Here is a 24,947-nt window from a genome sequence, read left to right on the forward strand (position 1 = left end):
ATGTTGATTCTGCTGAGTTTGTAGCCTTATTTATAGGTATGTTGTTTATTTTTTGAAGCCCCACATTGGACGATTAGGAATTCCTCATGGACCTTCAGGAGAGAAGGTGGCGGTAGTAACAGTGGATGACTGTGACACTGCAGTGGCTGTGCGCTTCGGAAGTCTCATTGGGAACTACACATGTGCTGCCCAAGGAACTCAAAGTGGCTCAAAAAAGTAAGGGCTTTTTACAGATATTTATTATTCATTCTCCTATTTAAAAGAAATTGAGCAATAACAACAACACATGGCAGTGAGAAGAAAAGCACACATAGCAAAGAGTTTATAAGAAAACAAACTGACTAACTTTAAACTGGCAGATGAAATTCAGAGCACAGAAGTGAAAGGCATTGTATATCAGAAGGAGCAATTTGAACGGCTCATACACATTGTTGAGTCCAAAATAACTATAAAGACACACAAAAAATTGTTTGTGATCATTGTTGAAAGCTCAGTGGAAACATCGGTTCATTGCACAGCAACAGTCAGAAGAGCAAATAAAATGGGAGGCTGCCTTAAGAAAAAGAGAGTAATACTGAAAAGATTTTGACATCATCATTCAAATTAATGGTACATCATCCCATCGCAGAAAGGCTAGAGGAAAAACAGAAAAGATCCAGAGAAGGGCAATGAAAATCACTAGATATACAGAAAGCCTTCTGTCTGAGAAAAGATTGAAAAGATTAGTATTATTTAGTTTAGAGAGATGATGAATAACATGTGAGACATGATAGAAATATGTAAAATAATGAATTCTATGAATTCTATTGAAAAGGCCAGTCAGGTGATCATATTTACCCTTTTCTGAAATACAAGAACAAGAGGACACTCACTGAAGTTAAAAGTCTTGTTAACATTTAAAACTGATTAAATGATATACTTTTTGTAGGTGATATAACTATCCAGTGGAACCTACTGCCACAAGATGTTAACACAAGGAGCCAAGGAGGATTCAAAAAGGGACTAGCAATTTATGAATAACAAAATTATTATACATAGTTTTACAGCAGCCAGAATAAAAGTGTATATAACATACCAACCTTCCTGCTTTAGGCTACAAATCAACATCTCACTACTTGGGATTAAAAAGAAATTCCCATGGATGCATGTTGTTTCATAATTTTCCATTTACGCCTTCTAACATAGTTAGTTCTGGTCACTGTCAGAGACCAATGTTTGATTCTATTGGTGTGGTTGTTACGGCAACTCCAACAGTCCTAAATTACAAATTTGCAGCTAATTTTATTATGATTCTTTTTGATTATTGAGATCGGTGCTTACAGTCTTTTGAAGCTAAATCCTGCAAATAATGAGCTAACAGAAAACGGTTAAATATCTCAGATTTCTTTAGTCAGATTAGCTGTGAATAAACTGTAAAGTAAAGGAGGCCAAACAAATGACATGAAAATAATCCAGCTAATTTCTTATTTCTTTAGATCTTTGGACCTGACTGGACCTCTCCTGCTTGGGGGTGTCCCAAACTTGCCTGAAGACTTTCCTGTGCACAACAGAGAGTTTATTGGCTGTATGAGGAACCTCTCCATTGACAACAAGCCAATCGACATGGCTAGTTTCATAGCCAATAATGGCACTCTTGCAGGTATAAACTGCCAGATCTTCAAAAGGCCACAAGAAAAAGCTTTCTGTCATGCTGAGAGTTCTTGTGTACACCAAGAACCAGACTTTCAAAGGAGGGTGCATGGGGAATGCATGGAAAGCTGCAAGTGCAACCTTTCCATGTGAAAAATAGCATTTGATTAGCAGGGTGCAAACTGGTATAGGTCAACTAGTTGCCCATGTACACAGCAGTGAGGCACATGCACATTTTTGCTATGACAGTCCTTGAAATTTTTCCCCTCAGGAGAAATCCTGCCCTCCTCCTACATTCCCTACCCCCGCAGTGCTGCCATTGGATATGGAAGGCCCAATTCGTCTTGGAACTATTTCAGCTCAGCTGAACAGTGGAGGGGAGGATTTGGAATAAGGAGTCTGCCCAAACCTAGTGCAGAGCAGGTTGGATAGGGTTATGGGGAGAGGGAAACACGCTTTTACTCTTCACTGCCAACCCTTCTGCCATCTCTCTGGGAGAAATATAACAGCCACAGAAGCTGTTGCACCTTTGAAGCTGTAGTAGCCACCATGGAGCAGTCTGGAAAATAAGGGGAAAGTATTCTAGTCTTTCTAGCCTGGCCACTGTATAAATCCCCTGCATGTACCCCATTTATCTGAGTGAGGTGAAATTCATACCAGTGCCGAAGACCCACACGATGTTCTGAGGCTCTGTGCACTACTTAAAGAATGAAATGGCATTTAGGAGGTTCACAAAGCTTCTGTAGGTCCTCTGCACGGAGGAGAATGTCATCCAGGGATTTGCACATAGAATTTAGCCCTAAGTCGTGTTTCATGCACTCTGATGGCAAGACGGTACTTGAGTGGCACATCTGCCCTGAACTGTAACAGTGGCACCAGAATTTCTTTTAATAACCCTCCATTTTCATGTGTTTGCATCTCAGCTATTAAAGCTCACTCTGCTCTGAAACTAAGTGTAATGAGGTCAAGAAGAGTGGAATATTTTAACCAATTCTGGTTATACTTTAAAACAAATGCAGTAACTCTCCAAACCTGAAATGCAAGCTGCTCAGAAGCTTGCGCATACTTATCATGAGTTTTTAAAAGCTGTGGTTTAAAAATGAAACATGAGCTGCTCTTCTTCTGGCCTGCTGAATACTGCTGTACTGCCTCATAAAGCGACCAGTTTCAGAGTACAGTCTCAGCTGTCTGGCTCCTGTATTGGAAGAGGCAGCAAGTGGGAAGTGGTGCTCAGATATCCACAGGGCAGGGCAGAGCAGAGCAAATCACTGTTGTGTAAAAGTAGTTAGTTCCTTCTTCTCACAGCCTGGTGGAGGTCTAGTTCAGTGATGCACTAGGGGAAGCACTCACTTCAGATCCTGTGTATTCTTATCAGGTAATTAATGAGTAATGACCATGAGTTGAGAGTGGAACTTCAGCACTAACTTTGAATTATTTGGCTTTTGCCAGATTGTGTCTTTACCTTAAAATTAGCTGAACACAATTCAGTTTTTCATCTAGGTAAATATGCTCCTGTTTCAGGGGAAGTAGAACAAAGAAAGATTTCAGTTTGGTTGCTTTCTGATTTGGAGGCACATTCCTACATAGTATAACTCCACTGGCTTCAGTAGAGTTACACCAGAATTAAGCCCTTTGTCTTTATCTGAGCGGTTTCTTGCTTTCTTTTGATCATGTGGCTCTCAAAGTGTTGTAATGCTTTAATGATTTCCTTTCCCTTCAGAATTGAAAAAAGCCCAGAGACGGTCACTCAGAAACTATTGTTACAGTCATTTGAAGTCTGTTTTGGTGTGATGAAACCACCATTACCAAATACACAGATGTGGAATGGTTTTAGGCTGAATAGCTCCGTTTTCTAAATTCCAGGTTGTGCAGCTCAGAAGAACTACTGTGATACTAACTGGTGTCAAAATGGAGGCACATGCGTGAATAAATGGAACACCTACACTTGTGAGTGCCCCCTGCAGTATGGTGGGAAAAACTGTGAGCAAGGTAGGTGCACAAGGCTCCCAGTGTATGTGTCCTCAAGTTTACCTGTGTGTTTTGGCATTTAGTTTTTAATAATTAACATCTCATAATGTATATGAAAGTTTGAGATGCTTTAGGGGACAGATAATGGAATATTGCAATAAAGTGTGAAATTCATCCATTATATATTTGAAATAACTGTGTGTGCTCATTTATATATTAAGGATGGTTGCTGACTTTTGGTTCAAAAAACAGGAAAATATCAATCAGAAATCCTATTGGGATAAACAGTAACAGCTTTTATCTTTTCCTATTATCTATTTACTAACATTAGTGAATTAGTTCTACAAAGCTTGGCACTATTCGTAATTTGCTTAAAATAAAATCATCTGATCCAAAGCACATTGAAATTAATGGAAAGACTCCCTTTGACTTTAGTGGGCTTTGGATCATGCCCAAAATGAACATGGACTTAATTATTACTTCCTTCAGCGGAAGGCAATCCCTCCTTAATAAGAAAAGGAGTACTTGTGGCACCTTAGAGACTAACAAATTTATTCCTTTTCTTTTTATGGATACAGAATAACATGCCTGCTACTCTGAAACCTCCTTAATAAGAACACTTTATATTTTATTGGGCTATACTTATGACTGAAAACACTGTGTATAGATATGTAAAACTTGTTAATAAAATATAGGAAAGGAGCAACAGGTGTGCTTTATAAGGGAGTGAAAAATTTGGACCCAGTTCCTTTCCTGGGGAAGTAAGGGAGGTTCCTCATTAGGAAAACCATAGCTGGAGGCTGAGGTTCAGGCACAGCAGCATTGGCATTACAGCCCCAGACCCACAGTCTAAATGGGAATAGCAGCTAGCCTGGGTTAGTACAGGTTGCTAATTTGTAGTGATGCTCCCATTCTAAGGGGAAAATCCCCTAGATTTAGGTTGCTTTTTAAGAAATAAAAGTTCAGATTCTAGCCTCACCTGCTCTAGTGTAAATGTGGAGTGACTCCATTGAAGTGAATGGAATTATTCCAGATGTACACTGGTGTAATCTGACTCATACTTCTTTGCAGTTTGAGCAGGCGGTTTCCTTATTCTGGTGTTGCCAAAGAAAATTAGGCACACTCTTCCTTTCCGCTAGCAGGAAATAGATGCTAGAGTGATTATTGGATGATGGTTCCTCAAAAAGAAAGACCTCATTTGTGATGTTGCCTGATGACAGGTAGCTTTGTCAACCATTTGCTGGTTTCCATCATGTGTTATATAGCACCTGACTGGTTAATCTCTCCAGTGAGATTAATTGTGCTGAAACTGCAGGGTTGGATGATTGGCTAAAATGGCAGGGCCTAATTCTGATATCATTCATACTGGTGTAAAGGTGGAATAATTCCATTGAAGTCAAGGGGCCTGATTCTCTTCTCTCTTTCTCCTGGTTTTGGGTAGAAAGATCAAGAGTTGTATCAAATTCATATTTCCTTGACCTATTATACCAAGAAAAAAAGTATCAGATCATCAGAGAGCTTTAAACTAGGAATTCAGGGGAGATGGTTGGGAGATGTACAAGTAATCTCCACGCCAGATTTTCTCTTTGAGAGGAAAGAAAATGAAGTAAGAAAGGATACAGCCGTGGATAGGAGAATGGACATAAGGCGGAAGGGCAGTGTACATACCAATCTAAGGGTATGTCTACACTACGAAATTAGGTCGAATTTATAGAAGTCGGTTTTTTTGAAATCGGTTTTATATATTCGAGTGTGTGTGTCCCCACAGAAAATGCTCTAAGTGCATTAAGTGCATTAACTCGGCGGAGCGCTTCCACAGTACCGAGGCAAGCGTCGACTTCCGGAGCGTTGCACTGTGGGTAGCTATCCCACAGTTCCCGCAGTCTCCGCTGCCCATTGGAATTCTGGGTTGATATCCCAATGCCTGATGGGGCTAAAACATTGTCGCGGGTGGTTCTGGGTACATATCGTCAGGACCCCGTTCCCACCCTCCCACCCCCCGTGAAAGCAAGGGCAGACAATCATTTCGCGCCTTTTTTGTCTGCTGCCAGCCAAAGATGTAAAGGATAGATGGAGTGGGTCAGAACAAGAAATAGACCAGATTTGTTTTGTACTCATTTTCCTCCTCCCCTGTCTAGATCACACTGCAGTCAGTCACAGAGAAGGCACAGCGAGGTTAATCTAGCCATGTATCAATCAGAGGCCAGGCTAACCTCCTTGTTCCAATAACAACGATAACTTTGGTGCACCATTTCTTATTGGAACCCTCCGTGCAGTCCTGCCTGAAATACTCCTTGATGTACAGGCACACCCTTTGTTGATTTTAGCTCCCTGAAGCCAACCCTGTAAGCGGTGTCGTCAGTCGCCCCTCCCTCCATCAGAGCAACGGCAGACAATCGTTCCGCGCCTTTTTTCTGTGCGGACGCCATACCAAGGCAAGCATGGAGGCCGCTGAGCTCATTTTGGCAATTAGGAGCACATCAACCACCACACGCATTATCCAGCAGTATATGCAGCACCAGAACATGGCAACGCGATACCGGGCGAGGAGGCGACGTCAGCGCGGTCCCGTGAGTGATCAGGACATGGACACAGATTTCTCTGAAAGCATGGGCCCTGCCAATGCATGCATCATGGTGCTAATGGGGCAGGTTCATGCTGTGGAACGCCGATTCTGGGCTCGGGAAACAAGCACAGACTGGTGGGACCGCATAGTGTTGCAGGTCTGGGACGATTCCCAGTGGCTGCGAAACTTTCGCATGCGTAAGGGCACTTTCATGGAACTTTGTGACTTGCTTTCCCCTGCCCTGAAGCGCATGAATACCAGGATGAGAGCAGCCCTCACAGTTGAGAAGCGAGTGGCGATAGCCCTGTGGAAGCTTGCAACGCCAGACAGCTACCGGTCAGTTGGGAATCAATTTGGAGTGGGCAAATCTACTGTGGGGGCTGCTGTGATGCAAGTAGCTCACGCAATCAAAGATCTGCTGATATCAAGGGTAGTGACCCTGGGAAATGTGCAGGTCATAGTGGATGGCTTTGCTGCAATGGGATTCCCTAACTGTGGTGGGGCTATAGACGGAACCCATATCCCTATCTTGGCACCAGAGCACCAAGCCGGCGAGTACATAAACCGCAAGGGGTACTTTTCGATAGTGCTGCAAGCTCTGGTGGATCACAAGGGACGTTTCACCAACATCAACGTGGGATGGCCGGGAAAGGTGCATGATGCTCGCATCTTCAGGAACTCTGGTCTGTTTCAAAAGCTGCAGGAAGGGACTTTCTTCCCAGACCAGAAAATAACTGTTGGGGATGTTGAAATGCCTATATGTATCCTTGGGGACCCAGCCTACCCCTTAATGCCATGGCTCATGAAGCCGTACACAGGCAGCCTGGACAGTGGTCAGGAGCTGTTTAACTACAGGCTGAGCAAGTGCAGAATGGTGGTAGAATGTGCATTTGGACGTTTAAAGGCGCGCTGGCGCAGTCTACTGACTCGCTTAGACCTCAGCGAAACCAATATTCCCACTGTTATTACTGCTTGCTGTGTGCTCCACAATATCTGTGAGAGTAAGGGGGAGACGTTTATGGCGGGGTGGGAGGCTGAGGCAAATCGCCTAGCTGCTGGTTACGCGCAGCCAGACACCAGGGCGGTTAGAAGAGCTCAGGAGGGCGCGGTACGCATCAGAGAAGCTTTGAAAACCAGTTTCATGACTGGCCAGGCTACAGTGTGAAAGTTCTGTTTGTTTCTCCTTGATGAAACCCCCCGCCCCTTGGTTCACTCTACTTCCCTGTAAGCTAACCACCCTCCCCTCCTCCCTTTAATCACCGCTTGCAGAGGCAATAAAGTCATTGCTGCTTCACAGTCATGCATTCGTTATTCATTCATCACACAAATAGGGAGATGACTACCAAGGTATCCCAGGAGGGGTGGTGGAGGAGGGAAGGAAAATGCCACACAGCACTTTAAGCACAGCACTTTAAAAGTTTACAACTTTAAAATTTATTGAATGACAGCCTTCTTTTTTTTGGGCAATCCTCTGTTGTGGAGTGGCTGGTTGGCCGGAGGCCCCCCCACCGCGTTCTTGGGCGTCTGGGTGTGGAGGCTATGGAACTTGGGGAGGAGGGCGGTTGGTTACAGAGGGGCAGCAGTGGCAGTCTGTGCTCCAGCTGCCTTTGCTGCAGCTCAACCATACACTGGAGCATTCTGGTTTGGTCCTGCAGCAGCCTCAGCATTGAATCCTGCCTTCTCTCATCACGCTGCCGCGACATTTGAGCTTCAGCCCTGTCTTCTGCCCGCCACTTACTCTCTTCAGCCCGCCACTTACTCTCTTCAGCCCTCCACCTCTCCTCCCGGTCATTTTGTGCTTTCCTGCACTCTGACATTATTTGCCTCCACGCATTCGTCTGTGCTCTGTCAGTGTGGGAGGACAGCATTAGCTCGGAGAACATTTCATCTCGAGTGCGTTTTTTTTTCTTTCTAAGCTTCACTAGCCTCTGGGAAGGAGAAGATCCTGTGATCATTGAAACACATCCAGCTGGTGGAGAAAAAAAAAGGGACAGCGGTATTTAAAAACACACATTTTATAAAACAGTGGCTACACTCTTTCAGGGTAAACCTTGCTGTTAACATTACATACATAGCACATGTGCTTTCGTTACAAGGTCGCATTTTGCCTCCTCCCACCGCGTGACTACCCCCTCAACCCTCCCCCCTCCCCGTGGCTAACAGCGGGGAACATTTCTGTTCAGCCACAGGCAAACAGCCCAGCAGGAATGTGTCCCTGAAGAAAAGCACCCTATTTCAACCAGGTGACCATGAATTATATCTCACTCTCCTGAGGATAACACAGAGAGAGAAAGAACGGATTTTGGTTGAATGCCAGCAAACATACACTGCAATGCTTTGTTCTACAGTGATTCCCGAGTATGTGTTACTGGCCTGGAGTGATAAAAGTGTCCTACCATGAAGGACGAAATAAGGCTGCCCTCCCCAGAAACCTTTTGCAAAGGCTTTAGGACTACATCTAGGAGAACCGCAAATGCCAGGGCAAAGTAATCCTTTCACATGCTTGCTTTTAAACCATGTATAGCATTTTAAAAGGTACACTCACCAGAGGTCCCTTCTCCGCCTGCTGGGTCCAGGAGGCAGCCTTGGGTGGGTTCGGGGGGTACTGGCTCCAGGTCTAGGGTGAGAAACAGTTCCTGGCTGTCGGGAAAACCGGTTTCTCCGCTTGCTTGCTGTGAGCCATCTACAACCTCCTCGTCGTCCTCCTCATCTTCTTCGTCCCCAAAACCTGCTTCCGTATTGCCTCCATCTCCATTGAAGGAGTCAAACAACACGGCTGGGGTAGTGGTGGCTGAACCCCCTAAAATGGCATGCAGCTCATCATAGAAGCGGCATGTTTGGGGCTCTGACCCAGAGCGGCTGTTCGCCTCTCTGGTTTTCTGGTAGGCTTGCCTCAGCTCCTTCAGTTTCACGCGGCACTGCTTCGGGTCCCTGTTACGGCCTCTGTCCTTCATGCCCTGGGAGATTTTCACAAAGGTTTTGGCATTTCGAAAACTGGAACGGAGTTCTGATAGCACGGATTCCTCTCCCCAAACAGCGATCAGATCCCGTACCTCCCGTTCGGTCCATGCTGGAGCTCTTTTGCGATTCTGGGACTCCATCATGGTCACCTGTGCTGATGAGCTCTGCATGGTCACCTGCAGCTTGCCACGCTGGCCAAACAGGAAATGAGATTCAAAAGTTCGCGGTTCTTTTCCTGTCTACCTGGCCAGTGCATCTGAGTTGAGAGTGCTGTCCAGAGCGGTCAGAATGGAGCACTCTGGGATAGCTCCCGGAGGCCAATACCATCGAATTGTGTCCACAGTACCCCAAATTCGAGCTGGGAACGTCGATTTAAGCGCTAATCCACTTGTCAGGGGTGGAGTAAGGAAATCGATTTTAAGAGCCCTTTAAGTCGAATTAAAGGGCTTCACTGTGTGGACGGGTGCAGGTTTAAATCGATTTAACGCTGCTAAATTCGACCTAAAGTCCTAGTGTAGACCAGGGCTAATAGGTAATATTGGCAGTAGAATGTCTGTGCCCAATCGGGTAAAGAATGTAAGCAAAGCGAAACAGCAAAAATTAAGATGTTTGTACACTAATGCGAGGAGCCTAGGTAACAAAATGGAGGAACTAGAGCTACTAGTGCCGGAAGTGAAACCAGATATTCTAGGGATAACAGAAACATGGTGGAATAGTCGTCATGACTGGAGTATGGTATTGAAGGGTATGTGCTGTTTAGGAAAGACAGAAATAAAGGCAAAGGTGGTGGAGTAGCATTGTATATCAATGATGAGGTAGACTGTAAAGAAGTAAGTGATGGAATGGATAAGACGGAGTCTGTCTGGACAAAAATCACATTGGGGAAGAAAGTTACTAGAGCCTCCCCTGGGATATTGCTTGGGGTGTGCTATAGACCGCCGGGATCCGATTTGGATATGGATAGAGACCTCTTTAATGTTTTTAAAGAAGTAAATACTAATGGGAATTTTGTGATCATGGGAGACTTTAACTTCCCAGATATAGACTGGAGAACAAGTGCTAGTAATAATAATAGGGCTCAGATTTTCCTGGATACGATAGCTGATGGATTCCTTCACCAAGTAGTTGCTGAACCAACAAGAGGGGATGCCATTTTAGATTTGGTTTTGGTGAGCAGTGAAGACCTCATAGAAGAAATGGTTGTAGGGGACAATCTTGGTTCGAGCGATCATGAGCTAATTCAGTTCAAACTAAATGGAAGGATAAACAAAAACAGATCTGTGACTAGGGTTTTTGATTTCAAAAAGGCTAACTTTAAAAAATTAAGGAAATTAGTCTTTAATAAGGCTAATGAGGAGCTTAGGGTTAATGGTAGGACGACAAATGGGAATGAGGATATATGGAGGTAGATATTACCACATCCGAGGTAGAAGCCAAACTCAAACATCTTAATGGGACTAAATCGGGGGGCCCGGATAATCTTCATCCAAGAATATTAAAGGAACTGGCACATGAAATTGCAAGCCCATTAGCAAGAATTTTTAATTAAACTGTAAAGTTAGGGGTTGTACCATATGACTGGAGAATTGCTAACATAGTTCCTATTTTTAAGGAAGGTAAAAAAAGGGCGATCCGGGTAACTACAGGCCTGTTAGTTTGACATCTGTAGTATGCAAGGTCTTAAAAAAAATTTTGAAGGAGAAAGTAGTTAAGGACATTGAGGTCAATGGTAATTGGGACAAAATACAACATGGCTTTACAAAATGTAATTTAGATGGAATGTGAGGATGTGACTTCCTGCTTCTTAGCTCATGGCTGCTGTTCTCCTAATATGGCTGCAGACAAAGGCCTCAGACCTTACCATATGGCTACAGGAAAAGGCCTTATCCTTACAATGTCATCCTGTGTGTTTATCCAGTGTCTAGCACAATTGGACACTACCATAACACAAGTAATAATTCATTAGACCAATAGCTAGGAGTCCCCTTGGGGTTAGAGGAAGACAAAGCATAAATGGAAGAAGAAACCTTCATCTAGCAGCTTGGGTGTGTGGAAATCTAAATGGAGCATTAGCAAACCCAACAACAAACCAGTATGTTTACATTTGTCATCTGTAGACAAGGCCCCATGTCCTCCACAGCAAGCTGGAATTAAGTTCTGTAGCAGGGTCCCTTGATCCTGTGGCCCTCTGGTGAGGCAGACAGGACATTTGGTGATAGCTTCATTTAAATTAAAAAACGGAGATATTTTAACAAGTTAATTATGAAAAAGAATAAAGGAAGCATAAAAGTAGCCCAAATGTTGTTTACATTCCCCACATTTTCAGATTGCCAGAGATTATAATATTGACCACACACAGCTGTGTTACAGAAGTCAGGGGGATGCTGGATAGGGGACATCGGAGCTTTTGGAACACAGGGTGGTGTGGGAAGCAGTTTGAGGTTGAGAAAACAATGTTTCTGGATGTTTCTGCAAAAACGATGAGCAGTGAAAATGTAAGCAATGTTGGCATTTAAATAATCATGTTTAGGGTACAGTATTCGCTCCTCCATCAGATGAATGGATGAGCCCTCAGAACTATTGTTTCAGGCTGTCTGCAGGATCAGGTAGACATCGCTGCATCATTTACACTCAGTTCATATTGCCAAGGTTATCTTGCAAACGAGAGCTAGAAACATAAAATTTATTTTAAAAATGAAAGTTTAGATTTTGGAGCACAGTTCTGCAGCAAAGGATAGGCAAAGAGTGGATTCTGTGGCAAATGCCACAGCTGTGGAATACATGAGGTTCTGATTGCAGACGTGTGTTTCTCAGAGTTCAATTTTTCCCTCCACTGGCTGGGCTCCTGTGGAGTTCTGACTGCACTTTAAAGCTGCTCTCCATTGATGAGACCTTTAGGGGAGAGGAGCTCTGAGGGGGTGAAACTATATGTCAAGAGTGAATCAAGTCAAATGTATACAACAGTATTGAACTGTGGAGTACTGATTATTTAGAGAGGAGAATTCAAAATGGGGACGTTACACTATGAATTCTTTTCAGAGTAGCAACCGTGTTAATCTGTATCCGCAAAAATAAAAGGAGTACTTGTGGCACCTTAGAGACTTACAAATTTATTTGAGCATAAGCTTTCGTGAGCTACAGCTCACTTCATCGGATGAATACTGTTGTCCATTTCCTTCCCTGTCTGCTTGTGGTGAGCTGGCAACAACATCTTGCTGTAGAGCATGGGAAAACTTAGGAGTTAGAAAAGAGGCATGACTAATTAGAGGGCTGTGTTTCAAATTGCAAGCAGCAGCTTAAGCCTTACGGGTTCTAATATCCCTTGAGGTGAACGTGTACCTCTGTCATCTACCGGTATGTACTGTAGAGCAGCTGTTTTAAGGGCCTGATCTTGCAATCTCTGCACACACAAAATTCCCATCTACTTCAGTGGGAGTTACATGTACATGAGTGTTGCAGGATGGGGACCTAACTGCAGGACATAACTCTGACAATGAGGTGCTTTTCACTGAAGGCTGTGCCCAGTGGTTCACTGCGTAAGAATATTTGCTCAAGATTAGAGACTGGGGCAATGCTAGGGGCTTCTTCCTAACACTGGAGCATTCACTTCTGTGCTGCTATGGCAGATATTTTATTAGTTGCACAAGAGCATACTCGCTGCCTAAAGGCTGGGTAATTCAGACAACTCGCCAACCTGGCTCTGGAAGATTTGAAATTCGTTAAAGGTTTCCTGTTGCCTCAGAGCCATTTCCTTTGCGCTTAATCTGTTAATTAGAATCAAGTAATCCGAGATACACTGGGGCAAATTACCACCCTTGTACTGCCTGCTTTGTTTACCACTTCAACACCAAAAGAGATACGTATATAGTTCTTCAAGTAGATGCAGCCGTGTACTGTGCGAGCGCAGCTCACTGGAGCTGGAGAAATTTGCCTAGCCGGACCCGAAAGGGTGGCCCTTGCGCCTTAGGGCTGTAGCCCCTCCCTTTGCTATATGAGGCAGCACTGCCCCAACCCTCCCCTCAGTTCCTTCTCACTGCCTCTGACTGGAGTCAGAGCTGTGTGTGGTTATCACCTCACGTTCTCTATCTCAGTTTTTCTGAGAATTTCCCTTCATGTATGTAGTTTTTATATAGTTAGTAGTACAGTAGAACATCAGAATTATGAACCTCTCGGGAATGGAGGTTGTTCGTAACTCTGCAATGTTCATAACCCTGAACAAAATGTTATGTTCTTTCAAAGGTTTATAACTGAATATTGACTTAACACAGCTTTGAAACTTTACTATGCAGAAGAAAACTGTTGCTTTCCCCTTTTTTAAAGTAGTTTACGTTTAACACAATACTGTACTGTACTTGCCTTCTGTTTTCCTTTTGGTCTCTGCTGCTGCCTGATTGTGTACTTCCGGTTCCGAATGAGGTGTGTGGTTGACCGTTCAGTTCATAACTCTGGTGTTCGTAACTCTGAGGTTCTACTGTACCGTGGATAGTGTTAGTAAAGGTTAAGTTAGATTTAGTTAGGACTTCCTGTGTGACACCCGCTCCAAGGTTCAAGCACTGCCCGTCATGGGGTGGGGAGAGCATCGATTCCTAATAGTGACCCCCCACACAGCAGGTGCTTGCTGTGTTTAGGCGAGGACACACAAGGGAGCCGTATTCTATCTGTAAGTTGTTCACCAAAAGCAACCAGATGGCCAGAGACTTGCACTTGAAGCCGCACCCCCAAGCAGGCCATAAGGGCTTTTTTGGCACCAACGCTCACATCTGGTCAGCAGTCACCTTTGGACTTGGTGAATGAGGCCACTCCGCATTCCAGTGTTGCCATCTTCCCCAAGAGATGGAAGAACCATTCACTCGCTTCAGGGATGCTGAGGAGGAAGTCCCATAAAACTGACCAGAATTATCCCAGGGCTTGTCAAAGGCTTTCTGAAAGTCCAAGTACATGATATCCGCTGAATCACCCTTGTCCACATGTTTGTTGACACCCTCACAAAATTCTAATAGATTGGTCAGGCATGATTTCCCTTAGAAAAGCCATGTTAACTCTTCCCCACCATATCAGGTTCAACTATCTGTCAGATCATTCTGTTCTTGGCTACAGTTTCAACCAGTTTGCCCGATACTGAAGTTAGGCTTACCAGCCTGTAATTGCCACGATTGCCTCTGGAGTCTTTTAAAAATATCGGCGTCACATTAGCTGTCCACAATTCATCTTGTACAGAGGTTGATTTAAGCAATGGATTATGTACCACAGTTAGTAGTTCTGAAATTTCATATTTGAATTCCTTCAGAATTCAGGTGAATACTATCTGGTCCTGGTGACTTATTACTGTTTAATTTATCAGTTTGTTTCAGAACCACCTCAATCTGGGGCAGTTACTCAGATTTGTCACCCAAAAAGAATAGCTCCAGTTTGGGACTCTCCCTCAGATCCTCTGCAGTGTAGACTGATGCAAAGAATTCATTTAACTTCTCCGCAACAGCCTTGTCTTCCTTGAGTGCTCCATTAGCACGTCGATTGTCCAGTGGCCTCACTGATTGGCAGGTTTCCTGTTTCTGATGTACTTAAAAAAAATTGCTGTTAGTTTTTGTGTCTTTCACTAGTTAATCTTCAAATGCTTTTTTGGTCTGCCTAATTATACTTTTACATTTGTTACATTGTCAGTCATCGTCTTGCACGTAGCTCACTGAGGGTGCACCTCGTGGTGACTTCAGCATTTCACCCACCCATCCATGGGAGGTCAGTATTTTTGAATACCATGGTAGCAAGGTTCTTGAAAGGAGACCTTCGTCTCCACCTGCCGGTGAGAGAACCAGTTCTTTTGTGGGACCTTAATACGATCCTAGCGACTCTGATAGGGTCTCCGTTTGAGCTTTAGGCATTTTCTTCTTTTTCTCTTTTGTGTCAAAAAACTGCATTCATAGTGGCAATAACATTGGCAGAGAGAGTGTATGAGCTGCAGGCTTTGATTGCAGACGCTCCTTACACATAGGTCTCCAAAGACAAAGTGACCTTGTGGCCACACCCTAAGTTTTTATCTAAAGTGGCCTCCTAGTTTCATTTGAATCAGGTGATGTATTTACCTGTGTTCTTTCCTAAGCCGCATTCAACCCCCGAAGAGCAACATAGAATCATAGAATCATAGAATATCAGGGTTGGAAGGGACCCCAGAAGGTCATCTAGTCCAACCCCCTGCTCGAAGCAGGACCAATTCCCAGTTAAATCATCCCAGCCAGGGCTTTGTCAAGCCTGACCTTAAAAACCTCTAAGGAAGGAGATTCTACCACTTCCCTAGGTAACGCATTCCAGTGTTTCACCACCCTCTTAGTGAAAAAGTTTTTCCTAATATCCAATCTAAACCTCCCCCACTGCAACTTGAGACCATTACTCCTCATTCTGTCATCTGCTACCATTGAGAACAGTCTAGAGCCATCCTCTTTGGAACCCCCTTTCAGGTAGTTGAAAGCAGCTATCAAATCCCCCCTCATTCTTCTCTTCTGCAGACTAAACAATCCCAGCTCCCTCAGCCTCTCCTCATAACTCATGTGTTCTAGACCCCTAATCATTTTTGTTGCCCTTCGCTGGACTCTCTCCAATTTATCCACATCCTTCTTGTAGTGTGGGGCCCAAAACTGGACACAGTATTCCAGATGAGGCCTCACCAATGTCGAATAGAGGGGAACGATCACGTCCCTCGATCTGCTCGCTATGCCCCTACTTATACATCCCAAAATGCCATTGGCCTTCTTGGCAACAAGGGCACACTGCTGACTCATATCCAGCTTCTCATCCACTGTCACCCGTAGGTCCTTTTCCACAGAACTGCTGCCTAGCCATTCGGACCCTAGTCTGTAGCGGTGCATTGGATTCTTCCATCCTAAGTGCAGGACCCTGCATGTATCCTTATTGAACCTCATCAGATTTCTTTTGGCCCAATCCTCCAATTTGTCTAGGTCCTTCTGTATCCTATCCCTCCCCTCCAGCGTATCTACCACTCCTCCCAGTTTAGTATCATCCGCAAATTTGCTGAGAGTGCAATCTACACCATCCTCCAGATCATTTATGAAGATATTGAATAAAACCGGCCCCAGGACCGACCCTTGGGGCACTCCACTTGACACCGGCTGCCAACTAGACATGGAGCCATTGATCACTACCCGTTGAGCCCGACAATCTAGCCAGCTTTCTACCCACCTTATAGTGCATTCATCCAGCCCATACTTCCTTAACTTGCTGACAAGAATACTGTGGGACATCTCCAAACGTTGGCTGTCAGGCAATGTCTAGCCTTTTACCTGGACAGGACTTAACCTTTTCCCACTTCGCCTCATCTGTTTGTGTCATATGCAGACCAAATGAAGGGACTGACAGTCTCTTTTAGCAAATGATCTCTAGGTGGATAACTTCCTGTATCAAGATAGCATACAAAGTAGTCTGACCATGCCCCCTCAAAGGGTGTGAGCTCATTCTACGAGAGTGCGAGCTACTTTGATGGTGTTTTTAAGTGGCATTCCAGTATTGGACATTTTCAGGGCTGCCACTTGGTCATCTGTACGTACGTTTACGAACCATTATGCCATTACCTCTGCATCCAGAGCAGATGCAAACTGTGGGAAGGCAGTCCTGCAATCCTTGTTTAAATAGACTTTGAGCCCCACCTGCAAGTACTGCTTGTGAGTCACCTACATGGAATACACAGCTGCATCTACTCAAAGAAGAAAAAAATAGTTACTTACCTGTATGGTAACGATTGTTCTTTGAGATGTGATGCAGAAATGCATTCCACAAGCTACCATCCATCCCCTCTACACTGGAGTCTATGTTCTTGAGGTTTGGTGCGAAGGAACGTAGGAGATGGGCAGTGCCACCCCATATAGCCAGGGTAGGGTATATGGCCATGGGGTACGAGTGCCGCTGCTACAGGTACTGCTAAGCAACATTCTCTAGCTCCAGTGCACTGGGCGTGCGCACACCTATGTGGAATACACACCTGCATCACACCTCCAACAACAACAGTTACAGTACAAATAAATAACTGTTTTTTATTTAATTTCTCTCTCCTGAAACATCTCTCTCTGTAACATAGTAGCACCCAGAGGTTTTTATTTAGCTTTAGTAGAGATGTCTTCAGTTATTTTCTATATACCTGAGGCAACTGGCAAAAATATGGAGCTACTGGTGATTTCATAAGAAAATGTACTGACTTAATAACAATAAAATGAGGCATGAACTGCTAATAAAGTCCATAATACTATGTTGTTTCTTGCCATTGTGGTATCCTACAAAATTTACCTGAGGTACTTTTCATGTTAGTAAGGTATTTATACTAATGAAATCTCGTGCAGATATTATGACAATATTTTTATGGTTTTATAACACACTTCTTTTATAAAAGGAGTTTGTTAACACATCATAGAAAAGAAGAAAAGACCCTGTTTAGTATAAGATGTTAATGAAGATCTGCTTTCAATCTTGAGCTGAGCCCTTCAATTGAGACAAAAAAAAAGGTTATTTAACAGACAGCATGATTCTCTATCTCCGTCACTTTCTCTAATTTTTATGGCCCCTGTTCAAAACAGCAACACATTTTTAGCAGTTCTCGACTCTTGACTATGGGACAAAACACACTTACAGTATTGTAATTTGGTTTTGGATTCCATATCATTAGCAATGGTATACATAAACACAGTAACACATTAGACTAAAATAAAACAAACAATAGAACTTAATTTTCATCAGATACAGAGAAATCATTATGCAAGAATAGCCCAAACCTATTTGTATTATGATTTTAGGACTTCATTTTTTATTGTAGGCAAAATCAGGTGGTCACCATTATGAAGACAACAATTACCAGATAATGTTTTCTGAGATACTACAGTCTCTTTTCTGGATTTAAAACAGGAAATAAGTGTAATAGCCATGATATGTGGTAACTGTTGGCAAATGATATAATTATTATCAGGACAATTGTAGTATCTATGGTAATTGATTGGTTGCTCGCTATATAGAAGTGTGGCCAAATTTAGCCCTGACATAAGCAGGAGCAACCCCCGTTGGCTTCAGTGTTTTATATTTCCTTCTTACATAAGTAGTGAATAGGGACCATTTATGAAAAAAAATTGCAGATGAAAAACCCATGGCAAATTGTATTGTTTTTGCTCTAAGTCCTTGTGTTAAAAGATTGAATTTTTTTTTTTTATCTCTTGTCTCTTGATGTACAGTAATGCCTTCTCCCCAGCGTTTCAGTGGTGAGAGCATTATTGTCTGGAGTGACCTTGATATTACTATCTCTGTACCATGGTACATTGGACTCATGTTCAGGACCCGGAAAGTTAATGGCATGTTAATGCAAGCTAATGCAGGAACTTCATCCAAGATCAACATTCAGGTAAGTGTGTGGCATTCTTAATCTGGAACAGAATTCAGAAAATTTCCCCAAATATCAACTGACAGGGCTAAACTAAATATGTATCTTCATGCATGTAGCTAAAAGTAACATATGTAAAATCAGATACTGTAGATGTCATCACCTTGTTCCCCTTGTTCACTTTACAGTTCAAAAGCTTTGTGTAACAAGATGCATTTCTATAAAATGCAAAAGCTTGGGAAGTATAAGTATACGTTAACATAAAATGGAAGAACTCTGTTCTACCTATCATGAAATACATGTAGACAGAGGTAGTAGTCAACCAATGATGTCCGCTGTGTTCACCTGCCCATTGTATTTACTCTTTCCCTGAATAAGGCAGAAACCAGAAGTATAGATTGAAATTGAATATAAGCACTTCTAGTGCTAAATTCAGTTATTGAGAAAGGTGGCTTACCCTCACTATCCAAGATGTGCTGAATTCTGTCCTAACACAAAGATTTGACTTGTGTTTCTAATTCAGACTCCATGTCATTTTTTTTTCTTCTTCTTCATTTTTGTCTTTGTCATTTTCTTCTTCTTCTTCTTCTCCTTCTCTTTCTTTGTGGGTTAGAAGCAGAATTCCCTAAATTGTGTTGGGAGATGTTACCACTTACAAGTTTTTCCCAGGTTACAGCTCGTTCCTGTAAGAAGTATTGTTTGCCTGCACTCATACTGGTGGTCCACTGTGAGCTTCATCTGAGAATAAGTCAGTATTGCAGCAATAAATAGAGATGATATTTGTTTCCTGCAGATCTTGAACAACTATGTGCAATTTGAAGTTTACAATGGCCTGAACCAGGTTGCTAGTTTGAAGATGACCCAGTCACGAGTCAGTGATGGTGAATGGCATCATTTGTTAATAGAGTTAAAGAGTGCTAAAGATGGCAAAGACATCAAGTACCTGGCTGTTATGTCCTTGGACTATGGGATGTATCAGGTGAGATAGCATCATAACTTGGCCTTTCTTTCATCATCCAGAGGGCCTTTAAAAAGAAGGGAATGGGGAAGGGATGGTAAACAAATACCACATACTGCTCCTACTGCAAGCAGTGTATGGTCCAGATTCTTCAGTGACTTACACTTAGTGTAAACCCTTTGAAATAAGTGGAGTTTTATCTTTTGACCAAAGATAAGTTTATCTTTTAAAACCAAAGTTTTATCTTTTGCCTGTGAAATTAAGATCAGATAAATAGCTCTTCATTTCATTATGAATTTTTCTATTTTAGCCTACTTTCAATTGCTATCAGATTAGTGCATCTATAAGGAAAGCCATTCTCTGTCTTGGAAAGGATAATAGTGCAGTGACCCCCTTATCCACTGTCCTTTTGTTTCTTTAACAGAGCACTGTGCAGATTGGAAATCAGCTCCCTGGACTCAAAATGAAAAGCATCATTGTGGGAGGTATCTCTGGAGATCAAGTCTCAGTGCAGCAGGGTTTTTATGGCTGTATGCAGGTAAGAATAAAATATGTCGTAGCTTGCATTTATGAGAAGATACCTGAAAGAAATAATTTATTATCCTTTTCCTCCTGAGTTTTGTTTTCTGGATAACTTTTAAATCCTTATAACATATGCAAGCACCAAAATATTAAACATTGCCCTTTTCTTCATGTAGGAATCCAGTCTCTTTTGACCTCAAGAAATTTCTTCTTTCCCTTCTTGGTTTAAATCAAAGTCCAACACTTTTAAAAAAAAAATCTGGCACCTGACTAAGCAGATCACATGTATATAGAAAACTGGAAGATTAAAGAAGTTAGTGAGATGCATTGTTCGGTATATGTACCACTATATCCTAAAGGAAGAATCTCTTAGTTGAAGTTACTGTTTTTCTGTGCTCAGGGAGTAAGAATGGGGGAGACTTCTACGAATGTAGCTACGTTGAACATGAAACAGGCAATCAAGATCAATATAAAGGAAGGCTGCGAAGTAGACAACCCGTGTGATTCCAGTCCATGTCCCCAGCACAGCTACTGCATTGATGACTGGGACAGCTACTCCTGTGTCTGTGACCCAGGTAAAGGAGTCTGCATGAAAATTGGGCATAACAGTTAGAACGTTGGAATTGTATCTGGTTTTAGTTATATTGCAAAGGGCTTTGATATTATTTGCAATTTTTTTAAGTTCATCTTCTCTGTGTTCTCGTATTTCTCACACAAACTTTTCGAGTGTTAGATTTATGTTTTACACCCCAAGGCCCCAAAGGGACATTTTGAAACTTTTCTCTTGTCAGTCTTCATTTTGAGGTGTGTGCCTGCCTAAGTTCAGTCACCTCCTGAACTTGCAGAAAGAGAATATAGAGCTATTTGTAACACATGACCTGAGCAAGCAATCAGAAGCTATTGATCCAAGGGCACCCAAAGTGTTTTTGCCAACTGTTGTAAAGTATAGCCTGTTACCTTTTTTTCCCCTCGCAGTAAAAAGCGATCTTTTTTGACAGTATCTCTGGGGAAATCTACTGATTATCCATGATGTGTTATTAGTGTAAAAGCTTAAAATAGATGGTCTTTCCGAGACATGCAAATCGTAAATTACATTGGGTGCTGTAATCTTATAACCTTGTCTCCCCAGGGTACTTTGGGAGAGACTGTGTTGATGTGTGTAACCTGAACCCATGTGAGCATATCTCCACCTGTGTCCGTAAACCTAGCTCATCCCATGGGTACACCTGTGAATGTGGACAAAGCTATTATGGGCAATACTGTGAGAGCAAGTAAGAGGATTATTTTTACTGTTCAATGTCTTGATCTTTCCCAGTTCCCCTATTCCTTCCGTGAGCATAAGGCAGTGGTCCCCCTTTTTTGTTTCAACAAAAATTCCCCTTGTCATTTGAGAGCTGATAACAATAGAAGTTGGCAGATCCCTTGTCCTGCAGAGCTCCTAAGCACAGCAAGAGTTCAGCTCTGTTCCTGTAGAACTTAGGAGTTCTACAGAACAGGAGTTCCTTGGTATCCTACCCCTTCCCTCTCATAAGGAGCCAGCTGGCCATGGAGAGGCAAACACTTTCTCATCTATTGTCCCATTTGAGTGCAATATGGGTAATTCATGAAGTCCAAGGGAAATGGAAAGTCTCATGTAATGTACTGTGTTTATCCCCTTTTGTGTGTCGCTTGTGTGTTTTCATCTGCCGTATCAGTCCTCTTGGAAACGGCAACCTGGACCCTCTCTGTTGTTGCATTGTACAGCTACACATATTGGTTGCGCTGTTTCCAAAACCAGTCACATTGTCTGGACCAGAAAGGCAGATAGTCCAATTGGCATCACTTACAAAGACTCCTGTTATAATCCTTTAGCACTCATCATTTACATTTTACTCATAAAAATACATAAGAATATTAGCCCTGCAGTTGCAGGGAATAACAGAATTCAACCTGCTCTCTGAATGCACTGAAAGCAGCCTGTCTTGCCATAAATAAGCAGCAGGGAGGAGGTTATTGGGATGCACAGAATCAGGAGTGTTGTCTATCAGAGACTGAAGAGAGAGGAGCTGGACTCAATGCCAGTTTGAGAAATGATCTTGCAGAACAAAAGCTGTTTCTAATTTTTATTGTATGTGCTGAATTGTGGCAACAGCACTGGGGTAAATTATACTCTCAGTAATGTAACTATGAGCAAATTTTGGCCCAGTGACTTTTTTCCTCTCAGAAGTGAACTTAAAAGAGCCTCCTTTCTATTTTGTTTTATTTTGTAGAATTGACTTGCCTTGTCCCAGAGGCTGGTGGGGAAATCCCATTTGTGGTCCATGTAATTGTGAGATCAGTAAAGGATTTGATCCTGACTGTAATAAGACTAATGGAGAGTGTCAGTGTAAGGTAAGCAAAAGAATTTCTGTTTAGTGGAAATATTCTTCAAGTTAAAACATAATTAGTTGGATAACTGCAATGTAAAATATACATTCCTGCACAAATGTGCTTTGTATCATATAGAACATAATTATTTTTCATAGGGAATCATATTTTTTTCTGATATTAGTCCTTCATTTTAGCCATATAATGCAGATCTTCTTTCCTTTTTGTCATTACTAACTATATTATTGCAAGCAAAGGAGAGAGAATAAGGGGCCAAATTCTGATCCTCTGTTTTATAAAGGTCTTGATAAAATCAGAATATGACCCCACTCTCAAAGAGACAAGTTGGATGAGGTAATATATTTTATTGGACCTACTTGTGTTGGTGAAAGAGACAAGCTTTCGAGCTTACACAGTGCTCTTCTTCAGGTCTGGTCTGATCTAGACCTGAAGAAGAGCTCTATGTAAACTTGAAACTTTCTGTTTCGTTTTTCAACCAATTACGCACCCACTTTGTAGTAATTTCATCCAGATCATATTTCCCAAGTTTCCTTGTGAGAATGTCACATTTCACTGCGTCAAAAGCCTTACTGAAATCATGTATATGTAAGAGGAAAGTTTGACCTTAAGATCAGGAGACAGAAAGGTGGCCCTCCACTCTACCCCTCAGTTCTGAAAGTAAACCAAGCAGAGCTGGGGATCAGGCCCTACATGATTACATGATAGAAAATTCAATGTTAACAGTAATGGTGTAAATTGGCCAGGCTTTGGGTCACCAGTATGGGGGTGTAAAAGTAAAGCAGTATATTCTGTGCTAGCTGGATATTCTGTGGGTATGCGAGTAAGAGTAACTTTCACACCATAAGGCAGAAGGAGGGTGGCAGAAGGAGGGTGGAGCTGAAGAAACAACTAACAGACTTGTGTAAGATGAAGCAAGCTCATCTTTTGGCATGTAAGTTACACTCATTTTTGCAAACCGTGGTCAGATGCTGCAAGTACTCTGCATGCAGACCTCCCATTGACTTCACTGGGAGCTCTCCCCACACAGAGCTTTCATGTTCAGGATCCCGTGGCTTTTTGCCATGCAGTGACCTACTATTTACGCAGTTCATTGTACCTTATAAATTGTTAGTATAAATTGTACCTTCTTTAAGAGGTTGATCGCAAATATCATTTTTTTCAATTGGGCTTAAATGAAGAGAAAAGTATAATAGAATGAAGGCAAAGGCACTCCTGGATATTAGAAGGAACTACTGATGATGATAAGCAATGTCATCAGCTATATCAGTTACAGTAGAGACAAAAGTTAACAGAAACTATTTCCCATACTTGTTATGAGCAGTGATAATCATAGGATAATTCTTCTTCTTCAGGTGCATGTCGGTATGGGTGCTCCACCACAGGATGTGTGAGCACCTGTACATTCTCGACCAGAGACTGTAAAGCAGCATCTCTGGGCCTGCACCTGTGCAGAGCACCTCTTTATGCTCCCATACGAAGGCCATATAGGAAGGGACAGACCCGCCACCATTCGGTTCCTTTTCACCTGCCTGTCGCTCAAGAGGGAGCACTTGGTGCCTACAGCTTCCCACCTTTTCTCACTATGAGTTTTTCATTCTCACTTTATTTAGTTATTTACTTATTTTTATTTAATTTAATCAAAGTTGTGCATTCAAAAGGAGGTCCTCCCTCTCCAGGACTTTTGGTTTAATGCTTTTTCACATCAGGTTATGGTGAAGACCCTGGGGTTTAAGCCCTGACAGACCTGCCACAGATGTTTTCCTTGTAGTAATGGGCACTTCTGGAGACACCCATATCCCATCAAATTACAAGGTCTGCTCAAGGTTTAAAGGCAGGTCTAGAGAAGACAGTGAGGCTGCTCCCTGGCTGCCCCAACCCTAATCCACACCTCCGCCCCTGACAGGCCCCCCGGGACTCCCACACCTATCTAAACCCCCCCCCCCCGTTCCCGTCCACTGACCCCACCCCCCGAACCTCCACCCCATCCAACCACTCCCTGTCCCCTGACTGTCCCCCCAGGGTCCCCTGCCCCTTATTCAACCTCCCCACCCCCTTACCATGCCACTCAGAGCAGCAGAACTAGCAGCCGCGCCACCCGTCCGGAGCCAGCCGCGCTGCCCGCACTGCCCAGCAGGAGCTCACAACCCCGCCGCCCAGAGTGCTGGTGCCACGGCGAGCTGAGGCTGCGGAGGAAGGGGGACAGCAGGGGAGGGGCCGGGGCTGGCTAGCCTCCCCAGCCAGGAGCTCAAGGGCTGGGCAGGACGGTCCCGTGGGCTGGATGTGGCCAGCGGTCTGTAGTTTGCCCACCTCTGATGTAAGAAGTCATGTGCGGAGAAGTCTTCCATGTACAGAGGGCTCCTCCCTCGGCACCATCTGATGCCTCTTGGCACATGATATACTCAGGGTTTCTCCCCACACTCTGGTACCATCATCTTCCTACAGCTCCAAGGTTAGAGAAGCTGCTCCGTTGTCCTCTCCAGTACCACATGCACCATCTCCTCCTGGGCACCGACCCATGTTCCTGACTCCAGTACGAACTCAGACTCTGACCATAAGCTATCACAGCCCTCCACCACCTTCCAGATCCTTTTCCCTGGACAACCTTCTGG

The 24,947-nt window shown here is 43.2% G+C and overlaps 1 protein-coding gene across 4 annotated transcripts in view; it reads left to right on the plus strand.

Annotated features, from left to right (window-relative positions):
- Positions 1 to 24,947, plus strand: part of CELSR1 (cadherin EGF LAG seven-pass G-type receptor 1) — a 276,811-nt gene that overhangs the window by 199,631 nt on the left and 52,233 nt on the right. For all 4 annotated transcript variants that reach the window (XM_084651571.1, XM_084651574.1, XM_084651572.1 and 1 more), the window contains exons 6-14: positions 59 to 216; positions 1,476 to 1,639; positions 3,493 to 3,618; positions 18,346 to 18,512; positions 19,285 to 19,470; positions 19,874 to 19,987; positions 20,372 to 20,546; positions 21,101 to 21,242; positions 22,221 to 22,341. In XM_084651571.1, coding sequence (XP_084507697.1) covers positions 59 to 216; positions 1,476 to 1,639; positions 3,493 to 3,618; positions 18,346 to 18,512; positions 19,285 to 19,470; positions 19,874 to 19,987; positions 20,372 to 20,546; positions 21,101 to 21,242; positions 22,221 to 22,341 — 1,353 coding nt within the window. The remainder of the gene's footprint in view (positions 1 to 58; positions 217 to 1,475; positions 1,640 to 3,492; positions 3,619 to 18,345; positions 18,513 to 19,284; positions 19,471 to 19,873; positions 19,988 to 20,371; positions 20,547 to 21,100; positions 21,243 to 22,220; positions 22,342 to 24,947) is intronic.

The sequence above is a fragment of the Lepidochelys olivacea genome, assembly GCF_965140295.1.
Source record: "Lepidochelys olivacea isolate rLepOli2 genome assembly, chromosome: 1".
In the NCBI taxonomy this organism is placed as follows: Eukaryota; Metazoa; Chordata; order Testudines; family Cheloniidae; genus Lepidochelys; species Lepidochelys olivacea.